Genomic DNA, 19,024 nt, shown 5'->3' with positions numbered 1-19,024 from the left:
AAGCATAGATCGAACCCGCGTCATCAGCTGACCACCATAACCACTAAGCCACCGTGGCAGTTTCTTTTGATACGTTAACAAGCCATTAAGAGTTTAGATTTCTAGACTAATCCTGCCAAAGCCATCAGTCAATAGAGTGCAGAAAAATGAGTTTTACGAATACAGCTCAATGGTAGACTTGTAGCATGAGAAGGATATTACAAATCCTGCCTAAGAACATGTCCGTTTAATGTTCAAGACTTTCATACCACTGCTTTCCAATCTCAGCCGATCCTTGCCCTCTTATGCCTACCACCTTTACTAGCCTACAACTCCTAACCTATTCGGCAATAGCAGGATGCATCAGCAGTTTTATTCACAGAATGCAGAACACTGCTGCATTTGATTCCAAACATGGGTATGCAGCGAGAATACCTGAAGTGCTCAGACAAATGGCATTCAGGCTGTGTCCAGAGAGAAAAGGCACAAAAACACAGTGCAGTTGGGAGATGCCACTGCTGTTGTATTTAAAAACTTCCCACAATTCTTTCAGCAGGTCACATCAATGTCCAAAGAGAAAAAGAAACAAGGTTTTCTTTTTTCTTTTCGAGGAAACAGCCTCCACAGCCTGTATCCTCAATCCACAGCGCTCCTTAACACATGGGCAAGCGCCCGCCAGTATTTACAAAGGAATAAAAAATACAAAGCGAATAGAAACATATGTATATAATATATATATATCTCTAAGTTGTTACAACCACAGCAAAATAAATAGGGTCCTGAAAGAAACAACACGGAAAGGCATGCACACGTAGCTTATGTACAAGTGTTCAACATGTACCGCACTTATTTATAACCTGCAGCACGGCCCATTAGGAAGCTCGCCATTTTGCACACATTTCTGGCACCAATGCTCACCAGCCTTTGTCCCACATGCACTCAAGTGGCCGCTGCAAGAGAGGGGCTCTACTCGAAACTGCCAGCTCGTTAGCATGGTTTTGCACAGGAGTGAAATGCTGGCCACACACCTGATATGCTCCTAAAAACTTATCTGGCAGCCTAGAGGGAAACAAGTGAGATGCAGCTTGGCTTCTAGCCACCGGCTACCATCCAATTTTCTCACACATGAGAATGCTGCAGCCACAGCACAAATGAATGCATATGAAATCACGAAGGCAGTCTATGGCCATTTACAGTTGAGTTTTTTTTTCTTTTATGTGAGCAAACAACAGCAAAAGAAAATAAAAAGCGTGGTACATCACTATGTGTAACAACTCAGAGAAGCATGACTATACCAAGCTTCCCGCCTGACGATGCCCAAGGTACAGCACAATTTGGAACCTGAAGCAATCCTTTTCACACTCCTTACAAAGAAAGTTGTGAAAATCCTTTTCACACTCCTTACAAAGAAAGCTCTGAAGTGCCAAGTGAAAGAATATACCACAAAGGAAAAGATGCACACTCAACTTATTACCTGCCACATGCACGCACACACACGAACGCGCACACACACACACACACGCGTGCACGCACAACCCAGGCCTGGGCTTGATATTTAACATGCACGCACACACATGCATGTCTGGATACCAGCTCCAAAACACAGACCACACTTCAGACACACCCGTCCCCAACACACAACTGAAAACCAAGCAATGCGGTGACAGAGATCCTATCTCGCGACAGTCAAGGTGAGCAGGAACCTAGAATCATAGAAAGAATTGTGCGGAAAGAGAACGGTACGAAAAAAAAAAAACCTACAGCCCTCTAAGCGCACCCAATGACCTAGCTTGGCAGAGCTGCCACCCAAACAAAGCCAGCGAAGCTGTGGTTGGGCAGGGCTGGCAGCAGAACCAGTGAATGCCATGTGGCTGCCACCCACTGACACTCTATGCCAAACGTCACCACTGCTGCCAAACCACACGCACATCACCAATTGCTTCTGCCATTTGTTATGGCAGTTCCAATGCAAAAATAGGCAGGCTACACATTTTAATTTCTGAATTCTAAAAACACAGCAGATTAATAATTGAAAACATGTGAAAACTAACATCATAAAACATGAGAACAGTTCTCGAGGAGAAGAAAGTTAAACAATTTGCTGAAGCCAACTTCACAATCAACCCCGGTGAAAAAAAAAAAAAGTCATCCCGTTTTTACACAAAGATGTTCTTTGCACACACTGCTACAGCCAATTTCACAACAGTTAACAATGTGAAAACAAAAGCCACAAAACACAGCTTCCACTTGTAGCCGGTTGTTACAGGGAGAAAAACTAGTGCTTTGAATTCTACAGCTGCCACCAATTTCAAAACCACAAGCAATGCACAAAAATCACAAAAGACTTGAGCCACTTGCAACCACAAATTTCTGAATGGAGTGGATAAAGAAGTCACACAACTGCTTCTTTGAATTCTACAGCTACAGCAGATTTTCCAGTGTTAAAACAGACATTGTTTTTTTAAATCTATGGTGACAGCCGATTTTGCAGTTATTACCACACGTAAAAAAACCCCCCACAAATCCCTACTGCCATGTGAAACAGTTCTGGTGCAAAAAATTAAGAAAGTTTTGATTAGAAAAATAAAATCACAATCATAAACAGACAAGGTATTGCAGCCATCACTACAAGCAACCACAATTTCGGTCAAGAAAACAACCACAGGACTGCTATGACCACAAACAAAACTTCAGCATCAAAAGAAAGTAGAAAAATAAAAGGTACACAACTGCTTACTTGAATGGCCCGCAGCATTGAAGACAATCTCTAGCAATCGCTGCAAACAAACCCTGTCTACTGCAGAGAACGAAAAGCTAACACAAGTGTCAGCAATTGAGACGCCTGCTATGACTTTTTTTACGACCTACCCATACACGAATGCACTCCTCCGCAGGTGTGTAAAGTGGTCACACAACAACACTCAGAAAGCACACTGCGCGACAAATCAGTCCCAATGGCCTCTGGAGGCCCATCCAGGAGGCAGGAGGAACACTCTCTCCTCGCAGCACGTCCGGCAGAACACCAACAGTGCTTCCGTCCAAAGCACACAGTCACAGAAAAGGCGTGCAAAACAAGCAGCAGATGATGGAGAAAAAATTCAATAAAGAAGTGCTGCCCAGACCAACACAGAGTGAAGTCCGCCAACGCGGCGGACCGTTGATAGTGGAGACACCACAAGGACGCCCCACGGCTATTTACACTGGGCGAGAGAACTGCACATGAAACCAACAGAGAGGAAAGGTGGCACCACTTGGCCACTGAGCTAAAGTAGTGGTGGTGGTCAGGGGCTGGCATCCACACAGGAGGCACCAGCGGGTGCTAGGAAACAGGGTCCCCGTTTCTCATATCACAAGTCACCACCAGACGGCAAGCAGGGCCACACACTGCAGGCTCCCACCAGCGCCGCCTGGCGGGGCTTCCTGGCCCCCTAGTGTTCTCTTGATAGGGCCACCAAGTGCAGGAAGCAGTGGAAAACAAAATCACAGCATCTCCTCAAAAGTTGCCATAATGTCACTTTGTCGGTTCATGTCAATCTGGCCAGCCATCTGCAAGGAAGAAGAGAGAGAACGGCTAAGTGCCACAGCTTCAAATGTGCACAGCTCTCATTTGAGCTCATGTCAATGCTCCAGGACATCTGAGAGGCGAAAAATTTAAGATCCGTTTTTTTTTTTTTTTTGGGGGGGGGGGCATTCCATGGCACAGTCATCATATGCAGTTAAACCTGGATGCAACGAACTTCCATATGGCGAATTCCTCTATATTACCATCCATATTCAAAAGCATGTATCTGAGACCTCCATGTAACAAAGGTGCTGCTGCAGTTGACCTTGATATCACCAATTCCCTACGCCAACTCTCTGCTAGATTTGTGCTGAGTTAAGAAATTTGGCACAAGTTTCATGGCGATAAAGCACGAACTGACAAGAGAGGAACGTCTATGACCGCAATGAGCGTCCGCAGTTGGCCCAACACGTCGTCTACTGGAGGCGGTGCTACTGTGCATGCACTGCTCTAGCTCAACCGCCGTGCCTCCCTCACTCTCCCCACCCCACTCATAGCACAGCTGCGAGAGCCGTGGCGGAGGTGGTGGAGACTACTACGGCAGTTGTGCTATGCACGAAACATTTCTCTGTGATTACGAGTTTGAGTAACAGGGCTTTCTGCAAACATTTTCAGCGTGATTTTGCCTACATTTACTTCTTATTCCTGTTTCTGTCCTGCACTGTCCTTTAGATTCTTCTCGCGAAAATGGCACGTAGCAAAATTTGCAATTACCATATATACTCGCGCAGTGAACCCACTTTTTTTCTGGAAAAGTTTGACATCAGTTTGGGGGGAGGGTTCATTACACAGGAAAAAAAACTTTTTGGAAGGGTTGAGATTTCTCATCATATCTCCGGCCATCCTTCCGCCATCAACAAATGCACGTGGTGAGATGCGTTCGTGCCGCTGGTGTTTAGCATGGTTCACTTTGATGCAATCTCGCAATTTTGTGGTAACTGGTGGTGCCAGCCAATCGCGGCGAGGTAGCGCGAACATGCTAAATGCGGGCCCTGAAGGTCAGGCACGTTTTTTGTGCGAGGTTAAAAAAACACAGGATGGTGATAAGTGAGTAATGCGAATGTTTAGCCTTAGCTTGGCTCAGTCTTAGTGCTATGCCAAGTTCACTGAGCGCGCCACCACAGCGCACCCCTCTCCCCCCACCCCTCTGGCAAGAGCTCTCCTCAAAAGGTAAACAAACAAGTGGTGATGTTATCTGTGGCAGGCAGCATCTTGGCATGCTTCCAAGGTCTGTGCTGTGGACAGATGGTGCCAAAACTGAGGACCCTGTTACAAATGCTTAAGGCTGAAAAAGAAAAGTAAATCCTGGCCGACAAAAGTGGTGGGACAGGTTCATTATGCGAGTGGGTTCATTACGTGAGGATATACGGTAAGTTATACCCAGTTTAACTGTACAGTTAGATCTCAGTAATATAATTTGGCACCCCTCGAGCAAATGGTGCTGGCAGCTAATTTTTCTGCATGTTTTATAAGACTGCAAGTCCTCCAGAGCACAAAAAGCATGCACTAAGCTCACAAGGTGGTGCTGAAATGCTTCTCTGAGAGCACGATCGGCTGCAACAGTCAATAACTGGTGCTATGCCCCTGAAAAATTTCAGAACGCGGGTGTAAAAAAAAAACTGCTGATCGCCGGGCTCCATCACGCCAAGATATACATAGCAAAAGCGCGGAGACTTCTCCATCGGAAGAGTGCATTCACTAGATGCGCCTTTATTCGTGGATAAAGCTTGAGCCGAGGCGGCGGAGTGGTAGCGTCTCCGCCTCAAACGCCAAAGGCCCTGGTTCATTTCTGAGCCTCGGCACAGGCATTTTTTTTTTATTCAGTAAGTGTGCGGGGGGTTTCAGTGGCTCCCATAGATGCCACCACCGAATACGTTGGTTAGCGGTTAAGTGCAGGCTCTGTTAAGGCGTGTTTATACTCCTGCGTAAACACACGCGCTGCACGGAGACGTCACATTGGCCAAAGCGAGACCCTCTATACTCCAACTGCGCTTGACCACCGGCGCGTTCGGCGGCTTCGGCGCACTCTGACCGCACTGGCGGAGACTTGGAGCATGTCTATTTCGTACTGAGTGCGCCAGCTGCTGCCAGCCCGGCCAGACCGGTTCGGCTCCGTGGCAAGGCACGCATTGTGGCGTCATGTGTCTCCTCGGAGCACCGCCAGGGCGAAATCGCAAGTCCGCGGCCAGTAAAGCTTTCGCTTTAAAAAAAAAACAAAAAGCCCCACTGACCGCTTCACGCCGCCGCCGCTCCTGCTCCCGCAGGCGCTGTCGCTCCCGCTCGCTGACGCCAGCATTCTCAGTAGGGCTTGGGGCAGCCTTGCGTCCCTCTTCCTCCAAAGTGTCCCCAGCCCCACTCGCAGAGGGGGCCAAGCGTGGCGTGGCTGGTGGCACTGACCGCTTCTCCTGCTCCTGCCGGATGCGCTCCTTCTCTGCCAGCTCCCGCTGCCGACGCTGCTCCTGGGCCTCAAACAGCTGCCGCTGCTGCACACGCGGCTCAGGTTACCACAGTGACAGCCTAGCAACCACCACTTTCAGCACTAAAAACATGACAAGGTGTCATTTTTGTGGTACAGTTGAATCCCGCTACAACAAAATTCACGGTGCCCGAAAAAAAAAAATTTTCGCGGAACTTTATCACAAAAATTTGATGTGAAACACAGAAAGAATTGCCCAAGCAGCCAAAAACATTTAATGCCAAAAATCGGCAAGCTTGGCTTGCTTGCGCTTCACGGCAAGCAACGCCGTCCCGAGATTTTCACATTCAGTAAGCAGACCCATTGCAACATCGTCATCACAGACAGCAACAAAATTCCCGATTACATCAAAAGCGTCTATCACCTGTGAGGCAGCTGCTGCAGCGGGCACGTCCTGTACGTCATCTTCGACACCGGAAGAGTCCATCATTCCGGACGGCTTTGATAATCTGCTCATCACTCACCTCTTCCTGAACTATAACACAATAATCAGCGCCGATGTATTCGTCAAGATCGAGATTAGGCAGCACGTTTCCCATCTTTTCCAGCGTTTTCCAGGCGGCTGTGACCCCCGGCGCCGGTGACGCCTCTTTGTCATCTGTAACGTCTGGTGTTATGCCAGCAGAGTCTACGGGTAGATCTTCGGCAAATCCGGCATGCCTGAAACAGTTCCCAGTTATTGAGCAACCCAGTGTGTTCCGGGCAGCAGACATAATTTGCTGCCGTGACAGCGCTGCCCCTTGAAATAGCCCGGTCTCATCGGCGTTGTAGATGTCTGCCGGCGCGAAGTTGCTTAAAATGCCGGCCACATTGCTCACCTTTCAAGCAGTTGCTCCGTCAATGTCTGCGGACATCGATTCGCCGCACAACGCTTTTCCGATGATGTTATGGCGGGCCTTGAAAAAGTTCAGCCAGCCAACGCTGGCTTTAAAATCGTCAATGCCGAGTAGACACGCATAGTTCAAAGCTTTTTGCTGGATGATGCTTCCCATGAGGGGGACGTTCTTGGCTCATGCTTCAATAAACCACGCATGCACTGCTTTGTCCAACTCTTCATGGAGGGGCCGCGTCATCTTTATGTGCTTCGAAGATGTGCCTGAAGGAAGTGCCTTTTTTACGCTGTCCTTATTTCTTAGAATCGTAGACAGCGAACTGGAAAGAATTCGGAAGTCTTCAGCGATTGCCACTTTCTTCCTTCCGCTCTCCACTTTGTGGGGACTGAAGGGTGTAGTCTTTCCCGCGATGCACCGTGCAGCAGCAGCCTCGCCTCGAGGAGGAGGAGCACATTCCCTTGTTAGTTACCTTAAGGGGGGGACACTGGTCTTAGAGCTATTTTCCTTATTTTGAAGCCTATCCTGATGAAATCATACAAATTTGTTCAGTTTTTTATGCTGGTTTCAAATATGTAATTTTTTTCTAAGTCAATTAGTCAATGAAATAATTTTCATTGTTCATTAATTACTACCTCCGTGCAGAAAAATTGGCTTCATAAAAAATTATTTCTAATGCATGGCAACGTAGTACAATGACCAGAGAGTGCAACGATCGAAGCAGTTTTTTCATTTTACCCTTATTAGCAATTTTTCAGCACTTGGAATACCATCCTTCAAGTTGTGCCTATCATGCTTCAATGAACTTTGCAAAATAAAAAAGTTTTGAAGGTTAATTAAAGAATTCTGCTTCGATCATTGCACTCACTGCACTTCCAGCTTTCTTTAGCAAAAAAAAATACATCTCTGCCCATCATAGGTGCAGAGATATCGACAAACTAAAACAAGCAGGTGTCCAAACTTTGCGTTTTGAGAAAATTGAGAAAAACAAACTAGACATAATTTATTCAAAATTTCATGAAGATATATACATATTTACATTTCTTAAGGGCTAATAAGCACCAGGCATGTAGTCAGACTGCTTGGTTTGACTAGAATGGCGCTTTTTCAGTGCCCGATGCATGGTTTTAGTAGAGGCACGCTTGCGTGCAGATTCTGCTGTCCGGCGCCTGTCTTTCTCGGTCATCCTCCTGATATTATGTTGGCCAGGGTTCATACTGAGCTCGCTCAGTATTTGGGAAGATGCCTTCAGGTTTCCCGCATTGAAGCGGACAACAGCCTCTGCAACGGCTGCTTGAACTGAAAACAGTGAAGCATGTCTCTCCTTTGGTGCAAGCGACCATATCAGCGAGTGCAGGCTTTCATTATTATTTTTAGTTTTGCCACGCAAGCAACGCTGCAGTAGCTTTGGGTCTCCCAAGCGCTCATATATGGGGAAAAGTGCTTTGCACACATGTGGCGGAAAATTATACCTGTGCTTGGGAGCGGGCTCGCCCTTGGCTGCAGCAGCGTTCTGGCGGCACCATGAGTTTGGGCATGTTGGGCACAAAGTGTGGTTCGCTGCACTATCATTTGATGTTACATGATAGTATGTCGCCATCACTGCCTTGTGCATGGCTCCAATATCTCCAGCATGGGATTTCAGGGCCCAGCTGTAATATGATGTCAACTTAGTGAGAAGGTCGCCTGTTAGCTGTCCTTTGCCACTAAGGCTCTCTTTTGCATTGCCTTTATGCTTGGCAATTGCATTGCGCAGAGCCGTGCCAATTCGCTTCTGCACATGGTTCGTGCAGTCTTCTTTTTGTATTTTTATATAGCCATACACAGACGATTCTTGCAGTGCAAGAAATGTGCGGCTATCGTCATCTGAAAGGACAGTCGTGTATCTAAGGCCATGTTTTTCCCATGACCTTTCGAATAACACAAGTCCAGCCTGTACTTCCATTTCACCGGACTTTTTGTCCGTGTTTTTTTGGCACAAGTGGCTGTCACTCCATGCTTGATAGGACGGGTCGTCGTCCTTAGGCCCGCGCTCGCACCCGGCACAGAAATTGCTAAACACAACGTAATCCAGGACGAGCCCAGTAAAAAGTTCAATCACTGCACCGACACCGATGCGGGATGAATGACCCCGAGTCATCCACGAACCATCGAAAGAGACGGAAATGTTCCCGGGGTTGTCAAGGTTCAGCTCGCGGTAGAGCTGCCGAACAGAATTTGCGCTGTCATTCAACACTTCTTCGGCTGCGCGTGTTGCTGCGGGCGTCACTTGCTTTTCACATAGCTCTGCCACGTTTTCGTGTGCAGGCCACGATGCGATATATTCATCGCAGCAAACACATCATTTAGCGCGGTTCGCCTATTGCCAGTACTTTGCATCGCGCGTGCAGCAAGAATGTTTACGGCAAACGGATTTATCTTTTGGCTGCCTTCCGCGCGTGGCGAGCTCCATGCCGACGCAGTGTCTCTGCAATTCACACACACGAGGGACAATTTCACCGCTAAACCATACTCTCGATTCCCTTCAGAAACGTGCACATCTCCGCCACACACTCTACACTTCACGGCACGCAACAGTTCGTTGAAGGAGTCTAAACTCACAATAGAGAAAGCACTATCGCCCGCACGACGACCGTCTGTACCGTCAAGGGGACGGTCGTCACAGCTTCCGATGAAATCAAGCTTTTTCTTCGTCGCTGCAGTCGATTCCAGCTCCTGCAGAATTCCTTCCGCTTTTCGCTTATTTTCAAGCAAGTCCGAAGGCTGCAGCATCGTTGTGTCGCAGCGGACGCGGCCGCTGTGCGTAGACGTCGCCGAGCTCGTTAGGCCTATTTCGTCCGCGGGGACTTCACTTGCCACTGGCTCCTGCACGTTCTCAGAGCATTCGGGTGACGCAGGACGTTTTCGGAAGTTGTCACCGCGTGCGGACTTCTTCTTTTTGCCGAATTTGTGGCGCGAACGAAATTTATTGAGAGGCATCGTTGGACCTCGGTCTCGACTGTCAACAAAATGGCGTCTTCGACGCTTCCAACGCTGGCTCAAGCAGACGATGCATGGCGGAATCCGCCAATCGGATGGCTCGATTCAGTCATGTGTGCTCAGCAGCGAATCAGACCCCGCATTTTTTGCTTTTTTGTGGCTCTTTTTCTTGGTGGCCACTGAGGGCTTGCAACCAGCAATGGCGGGAAATTGAAGCCTAGAGAACGCTCTTTCAAACGAGCCCAACATGGCCGCGATCGGTACGGTGGAACGCCGGCTCCGCACGATGAAAAATGTGCCGTTGTTTCGTCTGCTCTTGCACAAATTCAGACCACACGGTGATCTAAACTCAATAATACCCTGAAACTACTGACTTCTGGAAGAAGAGAACTGGTGAACTTGGAGAATAATAGCTGAAGATTCCGAAAATGCTATTTTCAGAAAATCGGTTTTTTGGCCATTTTTTGGTCTCAAAGACCCGTGTCCCCCCTTAACTAATGAGAGAGGGCGCCAGTGTCGCAGCGCAAAAGCCTGCTCGCACGCGCTAGAGGACAAAAGGCGCTTCGGCTGGGATCGTTGGCACGAGCGAACGTGTCGCTCGCGGCTCTGCTCTTTGCCAGCGGGGCGAGGAAGCGGCAGAAAGACTGGCTCCCGTATCTCATCCCGTCCGGCCTCGGAGTATATCCCTTGCCCTAGCACGGGCGAACATTCGCTCGGAACCTTGCTGGTGAGTCGCACGACCTCGATTCATTAGCGTACCTTGTTGCTAGCTGGCGTTATTGTCACTGTAGCAATAAATGCCTGTTTGTGTCAGCCAATGTGTTGTTCCTTTGTTCCCTCAGAGCAAGGCCCACCGTGGTTGGCGTGCACTCGGTAGCGTAAACGATCACGGGGTGGGGTCTGGCGGTTTTGAACAGTGTCAGCCGCGATTAAGTGGGGAGAAACTATCTCCCCAATAAAACCCCACAACTTGGGCGATGATTTCAGCTTTCTGCTCGAGGGAAAGGGTTTTGCGTTTCTTTACTTGCGTTGACATCTTGTCCCACGCACGGATGAAAGCTCCTCAACGCCGATGAGACAAGCTGTGAGTGATGTGACCATGAAAAAAGGCAAAATTGCAAAACTACAACCACGTGATTTCATGCTTACTATGGCTTTGGATTTAACTTGGACTTCTCTTTTGCCAATAACACTTGTTCCGGTTTCGATTTTGACCGCGAAAATTTCGTTTAAGCGGAAACGCTCTGCAAAAATTGCTCGCTGTACAGAGAAAATTACGGCATTAATTTCTATGGGATCCTGACGGGGAATGAAGATTTTTTATGCAGTTTTTCCAATCGCAACCTGCAAGCAGGCAAGTCAAACAAAAGATTAGCTTTCTGCATATTTTTTGCTCACTACACCCATCATCATCATGATCAGCCTGACTGCGCCCAGTGCAGGACAAAGACCTTTCTCCCATATCCCTCCAATAGTCCTGTGCCAGCTGCTGCCACCCTATCCGCACAAACATCTTAATTTCATACACCCACCTAACAAACTTCTCTAAATTAGAATAGCGATGTAGAATTATTCTTAGCCAAGACAACGCCCATGGCCTCTAGCAGGCCAAAAAATAATAATCAAGAAATAGAAAACGGCAACACTGGTGAGTTGGGTTTTTATGGCACATAGGCGACTCAGGCTATCATGTGCCTAACAGAGGATTGGCAAGATCTCAGTGTTGTGCTGGCAGATTTCGAGGAGAGAAGCCTAATTTTGAACCCAAACTCCAGTCTGACTGGATCAAGCAGCAGAAACGGATGAAGCGCAGCAGCAACACAACGCAAGTGAAGCGAGTGAGGCACATGTCACTACCGAAATGCACTTGATTTGGTGACCCTATTTCTTGCTGTATAGCCTCTGCCACTAGAGATGCAATAGGATCAAGTCATTTAGGTGCACCAGTTAAGGAGCAATCTGCCCCCCCTTTTTTTTTTCACAAGATGTGGCGCATGTGGGCAACACAGGTGCAGTCTGGTTCCACGAGGTGCCAAATGCGCCTATGAAGTGGCGAGTGCTCGACCGCTGCTGCCATCTGTCTCTTGCTCCCGTCGCCAACATAAACTGCGGATTTGCAGTAGAAGCTGGCGGTTTGTTTTCAACCAGTGGAGCTCAATGAGAAAAGGCGCATGTGCACAGAGCAGCTGTGTGAAAAAGTGGATTGCTAATGGAAACTTGAATGCTGCCACAGTACTGTGGCAGGTAGTGTGTTCAGAAACACCGGCCAAATGTGGTTCTTTTAGCTAATGACCAATTATATTCGCAGATCTATTTCATCAGGATTACCACAATTTGGAGTGTGCAGAGCTCCAATGCGAAAAAGTGATGTGCTGAGAGCACAGACTGACCTTGTCCATCTTCTCACGGGCCTGCTTCTTGAACTGCTGGAAGCTGTCTTTGACCTGGGCAGTCTTGAGTGCCTGGCCTGGGCTGTTGGCAGTTGACTGTGCCAGGCTGGACCAGGACCCATAGTTCTTCAGCTTTGACTCGCTCTGCGTGGGTGATTGTCGTTTTTAGAAAATGCCCCAAACACCATTCTACCCATTTAGCCATGGGAAAAACTGCTTGCCTGGCAGACATCTGCCCCTCCCACAGCATATACAGTAGAACCTCGATTATACAACTTTCAGAGGATCGCAGGAAAGCGTCGTATAATCCAGGCGTCGTACAATCGAAAATCTCGCACAAGTGATGCATTCACTTAATAAATGTGCCGCTATTCTGGCTGCACATTATAAAAAGCACCCGTTTTCGTTCTGTGGGAATTGGTTCTGAAACCGCATGCAGCCAGGCTTTTCAGCATCGCAGCAACGGCTTTACATGAGGCCGTGCAATTATGAGAGTCACGTTTCATGCGATTAGCTGCAGGCATAGCCATCAACTTAAAGGGCAACTCAAGAGGTTTTAGAATTCAATGAGCTCAAACGAGCCAAATGTGTGAAACTAGCAGGGCATGCCAAATCTTTTTGCGATAGCATTTGAAATGGTGACGTAATCACTGGCTAAAGCGGCATCGGCATTCACGCTCCTCTGCACTGCACAGTGACAGGCAGAAGCACAATGATGACATCCCGTACCGCGACGCCAGCGAAGAAGCGGCTGCTTCAAGAAAGAAAACGAATGCCGTTGAAGGTGAAGCTCACGAAGCATTGCTTGGCGGCATCGGGAGAAGCGTGGCAGCATGTAAACGAAAGCAGCGGACATGTGAAATTTCGATAACAATGACGTCGGCGCGAGTTTCCACGCACTTCACCAACGCAGTTAGAAGAGGCCTGAACATCACTGCATTTTTAACCGGTGATTATGTCAACATTTTAAATACTAGAGCAAAACTACTTTGCATACTTTACCTTGAAGCTTCATAGATTCGAATTGTTGACTAACCGCGATTTCTCAAAAACCATTTCACCTCCCTTTAAGCAGTGTGCCATGGTGTAGCAATTTAGAAACATCAGTTTGCAGTAATTACAGTGACAAAATGCTTCAAGAGAAGATTCAAGCCATGCGCGAAGTTTACGCCTATACATTATTGAAACAGGATATCTCCAGAAAGCAAAGTACACTCATTTGTTTGGCAGTTGGGGGGATTCTTTTTCTCGCGTACTATAAAAGCGCCCATTTTCGTTCTGCAAGAATTAGGTCTGAGACCACATGCAGCCAGGATTTTTGGTGTCAAAAAGCCGGCTTTCAACGAGGAGCACGTTAGGTAGACATCACGTGCCTCGAAAACTATGATTTGGACAACGCGCCTAAAATATCTGCTAAACTCTTTGAAGATGTTTTGCAGAGCCCAGTATGACCTTGCAGCGACATGTACCTGTTCAGACTTCCTCTATAACCACTGTCACTCCGCGGCAGCAGTGTCTGTATGAATTCACATCATAGAAAAAAAACCATGATGTTCGCCTGCGACGCGAACGCGCCAGCAACGTGCTTGGCAGCCCGCCAGGTGACAGCGCGCCACTCACTACTGGCTTGCTCAGTGTCGCTAGGTCTAACGTGACAGCTCTGAAGCCGCAGCGGAAAACGTTTTCGAACTAGCCACTGGTGATGCCGTATTTACTCAAATGTAACGCGAGTTTTTTTACCGAAAGTAGAAATGAAATGTCACCCCCCACGTTACAATCGAATACAAGGTTTAAAAACGCTATGAAGAGCACTAAACACACACTATTAATGGGACACTGAGGAGAAATTGAAGTTGGCTTGTATCGATAGAATACCAGCTCCTGATCACAAAAACGCCGCTCTTACTGAAAACAAAGCTCTTGTAAGGTAGAAAATAGCAAGAACCAAAATACAGGTATCGCCACCACAGGCCAATCTCGCAAGTACAAGCGCAGTGACGCCATAGGACAAGGGACGTCACCTTGGAGGAATTTTCCGTTCTACTAAGCGTCGCAAATCTCCGAGGCTGACAAAGGTAGGTTGCGCAGATCAATATTGAAGTAAGTTTTGTTTTAAAACCAATAGTGCACTTTTACCACACAAGGAAGGCAGGCAAAAGACAACCTGAATGTTGGAAGCAAAGAAAACGGATGCTTGGCGGCGCCACAGGCGGCCAGGAGAGTTTCGATTTTTTATGGCGCTTCGCGTCTATGAGCTTTGCATGCCCCGCGGTTTTGGTTTTGACGCGCTTCGATTTACAAGCGCCCAACAGCAGAGGAACTCCAAGTACCGCTTCAAGTGCTAGTTAAACTGTGAAGGAGCCTGTTAAGGCTCGTCAGATGATCGCCACGGTCGATGAAAAGCTATGATGGCACGATGGTCGGTGATCGTACAAGGCAACACTTGTGTATTCGCACGCTTGCCCGGCGAAACATTCCCGTCAGTGCCAGTCAACTTCAAACTACTTAACGGAAATCGTTTATCAGGGATGGGAGACAAGGTACAAGGCAGTTCAGAAAAATTGCTGATGGCCTAGCTCTGTTAGGCCAGGATATACCTAGCGAAAGCGCGGAGATTTTTGCATCAGAAGAGTGCATTCACTAGATGCGCCTTTACTGACGGCTGTAACTTGAGCCGTCGTGGCGGAGCGGTAGCGTCTCCGCCTCAAACGCCGAAGGCCCTGGTTCGATTCCGAACCTCGACACCGGACATCTTTTCTTTTATTTAGTGAGTGGACGGGGTGTTTCAGTGGCTCCCATGGATGCCGCAGCTGAATGCGTTGGTTAGCGGTTAAGCGCAGGCTCTGTTAAGGCTCGTTTATGCAGCGGCGAGGCGCGCGCTCGCGCGCCCTGCACGTCGAAGTCTTGCCGGTCAAAGCGAGACCACTATACTCCAACTGCGCTTCACCGCCGACGCGTTCGGCGGCTTCGGCGCACTCTGACCGCACTGGCGGGGAGATTGGAGCATGTATCTATTTCGCGCCGAGTGCGGCAGCCGCAGCCGGCCCGGCCAGACTGATTTGGCTCTGCAGCGAGGTGCGCGTTATATTCAATAGCTGCGGCAGTTCGGCGGAGCTGTTCTTTTCGAGCTCGGCTATTTTAATCCATTCACAGTACATATCTGAAGGTACATGCAAGTTGGCGAGAGAGCCAGATCCAGTGGACCCGTTGGATCTAGCGGAAGCCGTTGAAGTGTCGTGCGCCGGCTTTGGTTTCAAGCCGCTTACTTTAAACGCGACCGCCGTCGAGCACCCATTTGTTTTTTGTGGCAAAAAATAAATAAATAACTTGGCCCTTGCAACCGTGGGAGACATCGACGCTGCTTGTTGCGCCGTGCAACCGCTCCGTTCAAGGAATCACAATCCGTTGGCCCCAAAGCCCCGGCCAGCCTCCGATGGGCGCAACGCACCCCTCGCGACTTCCCGCACTGGGGTTATGATATTTAGTTTGCAACGGCTGCTCTCTGAGGAAGGGAGAAACCACCCGCCGGCGCCTAACCTAACCGTGCTCCCTCAAAAGCATCGCACGCCCTGTGGGGCTGAGGTCGCTGAAATGCAGGCCAGAGTTTTTGCGAGAACTACGTCGTCGGGTTCGGGAACGGGATCCATCGTAACGCTGGCAAGACGCCGGTGCAAATTAAACGAAGCGACGGTGGCGACCCCCGATAGATGCCTTCAACGTGCGGCGGTGGTAGCTTTCATTTCGGCAGCTGCTAGACGGCACCGCTAGCCACCAGAAATCACGGAGTCTCCGTTTACGTCACATTTCACGTCACTCCGTTCTGTGTCGTCATAAGAGTTCTCGAGTTTGAATCTGAGCGGCGGGAAAAAATTTTTCAACTTCGAATCCAAATTTCTTTGAAATAAATGCATCTTTCGCTCCCGGACAAGCGTCAACAAATCCATGAAATGCCGAACTATCAGATATTGCTAACAAAAAAATTTTGATAGGATTCTCCTCAGTGTCCCTTTAAAATCATTTCATGTGTCAAACGTGTGCGTTGATCGTACTGGTCATTGAAAATCATGCACTCCAACTCGCCGGTCAACCAGTACGCGAACCACATGTCACAACTACTAGGACAAGGCGGCAACCAAATCGCAAACGCAAAAAAAAAAAGACGCCAGTGAGAACAAGCCAACAAGAGTAGACGCCAGTCACTGGTGCGATGAGAGGGCGCCACCTTTTGACAAATGCTCGCAACCTGTAGCGAGGTTGTGTGGCCTCCGTGACCGCAAAAAGAAACGGCCATCTCGGAGGCACTGAGCCCTCGCAATCGCCGCCAAGGCGCCAGCAAAGGAGCAAGCGATCCCACCGCCATCTGCCTGTTAATCCTTGCAACTGATGCAAAAACGTGGCCACGTGACTAACAGGCAGCAGGGCATGGAGCAGCGCGCTTTGTTCGCTCTTTCTCGTGTTTTGTACCAGTGCGTGTAGTTGTGCGTTCCGTGCTTCGAGTCTTAGGCCTATCCCCATCAAACGGTTGAGTTGTCTTCAAGCGGAATGGCGTGCTCACGCGCTCAGTATACAGCTGGCTTCAAGCGCAACGCTATTCTGCTTGCTGAGAAAGTGGGAAATTCAGCGGCTGCAAGACGTCTGGATGTCAACGGATCGACAATCAGGGGATAGAGGAAACATCGCGAGGAATTGTTTAACTGCAACAGCCTGCGAGAAGGCTTTCGGGGGCCCAAGAAAGGCCGCTTCCCAGAGTTGGAGCGCCGCCTTGCAGAGTTCATTAGCGAGCAACGTTCCCGACTACTTGGAGTAAGCATTGAAATGCTTCAGTGCAAAGCACAGGAGCTTGCGCGGGACACGGGTTTGACCCAAAACCAGTTTAAGGCATCACGAGGCTGGGTGCAGAAGTTTATGCGAAGGGCCGGGTTCTCCCTTCGACGCACGACTTCTATTTGCCAGAAGCTGCCCGGGGACTTCGAATCAAAACTTCGAGAGTTCCAGCACTACGTCATCGATCTTCCTCGCTCTACCAACATGCCACTTGGACATATCGGCAATGCCGACCAGACACCCGTGTATCTGGACATGCCTATGTCCAGAACAGTGCACAAGTCTGGTGAGCATGAAGTTCGCCTTAAAAGCACAGGCAACAAAAAAAAATCGAATTACCGTTATGCTGGCATGTTTGGCTGACGGCCGCAAGCTCCCTCCATTCAACATTTTTCGCCGGAAGAGAATCCCAAAGGAAACTTTCCCGAAAGACATTATCGTGCGCTGTCACGAAAAAGGTTGGATGGACTCGAATCTTGTCATAGATTGGATTCAAAGCGTATGGGACCGAAGGCCAGGAGCAATGCTGCACCCGGAAGCAATATTGGTTCTGGACTCTTTCCGAGGTCACCTGACACCCGGCGTCAAACAAAAGCTACAACGTGACCGAATGCATCTCGTTATACCGGGTGGCATGACCTCCATTCTCCAGCCTCTGGACGTTTGCATGAACAAGCCCTTCAAGAATCGCTTGCGACAATTATACTGGGAGTGGATTGAAAGCAGATCAACAACAACACCTGCAGGTAGGCTGAAATGCCCAAGCGCGTCTACCGTTGCCCACTGGGTTTCAGCAGCCTGGTACGGGCTGCCTCGAGATTTGGGCTACCGCGCATTTAAGAAATGCTCAATTTCAAATGCGAGGACGACCTGCTGTGGGAGGCAGCTAGTGCCAAAGAAGAGTCAAGCTGTGATGATGACAATGACTGCGACAACTGCTGTGAGGATGAGGGTGTATAGGAATGCCTGTTTGGCTTGTATTTCAATAAAGTTGTCTTTTTGACCCTCAGAACTGTGTGATGTTAGTTCCTCGCTTCACATTTGGGTTCTTTCGGTTTTTCTGTCACACGCACGAAGTTACATTCGAGTAAATACGGTACCTCCTCTGCAATAACTTCATGCTGGTGTGAACATATGGTTTATTCCCTAATGCCTTCGTCAACGAAGCGCGCGGATGAATGGGTCAGGCGAGCCGCCTCGCACCGATGGCCGCGGGTCGCACGCGGAGAGTCCGAGCAGTCAGCAGAAAGACAGAAAAACTTTAATGCGGCAAGTGAGTTTGAACCCTCCTGGGTCCCTGGACCACCGCGCGATCCCACTATGTCAAAATGCTCACGTCTCTTTTAGTAATGACGTCGACAGCCCGAATCACCGCAGCAAGCTGCGATGTCAGGTTCGGAGATGGCAGGACAGTCATTACAGCCCATCACGTGCTCGATCGCATTGTTGCACGCGTGTTTCTGTCTTTAATCTAATCTGGAACAAAGTTCGTTCCAATAATGTGCTCTGCCAGCGTCTCTCATTCCGGACAGTTCCAGCCAGATGTCGTACAAACTGGGGCATGCATATTTTTCCATCATATAATAGTGGCTTTTTACGCATTATCCCAATGGGAGGTTTGCCAGGCCAGTGCCAATTCGTCACAAAATGTTGGCTGTTGCATTAACGGGGGACACATAATCGGGGTTCCACTGTAGTTATAGAACACCCAAGGACTGCATGGCGTCTATGGAATAACATGGGAAGTGCACCTTGCACGCACCCTCACCTTTCGCGAGGTGGCAGGCGCAGCAGCCGCAGTGGTGGACTGTGGGGCAGCAGCAGCTCCTTGCTGCACCTTGGCATCTGCTGGCTTGCGGTCAAACTCCCCTCCAGACACAGGTGGCAAGCTGGACGAGACACCTGCAGGGCCAAAGTAAGCACTGACCCACAATCCCTACTCAGGGGAACGGGGTGTCACATTGGAGATTTTAATGTGTTCGCA

General features: G+C 48.9%; 1 protein-coding gene across 1 annotated transcript in view; it reads right to left on the bottom strand.

The window, feature by feature from the left end:
* Positions 1-481: 481 nt before the first annotated feature.
* The window catches only part of LOC144115951 (bromodomain-containing protein 4-like), a 153,515-nt gene continuing 134,972 nt past the window's right edge, over positions 482-19,024 (bottom strand). The window contains 4 exon segments of the mRNA XM_077650587.1: positions 482-3,525; positions 5,773-6,024; positions 12,217-12,360; positions 18,809-18,942. Of these exon segments, the coding sequence (XP_077506713.1) occupies positions 3,460-3,525; positions 5,773-6,024; positions 12,217-12,360; positions 18,809-18,942 (596 nt within the window). The 3' untranslated portion in view covers positions 482-3,459.

Source organism: Amblyomma americanum, chromosome 1 (assembly GCF_052857255.1).
Source record: "Amblyomma americanum isolate KBUSLIRL-KWMA chromosome 1, ASM5285725v1, whole genome shotgun sequence".
In the NCBI taxonomy this organism is placed as follows: Eukaryota; Metazoa; Arthropoda; class Arachnida; order Ixodida; family Ixodidae; genus Amblyomma; species Amblyomma americanum.
This window is presented reverse-complemented; position numbering and strand designations above follow the sequence as displayed.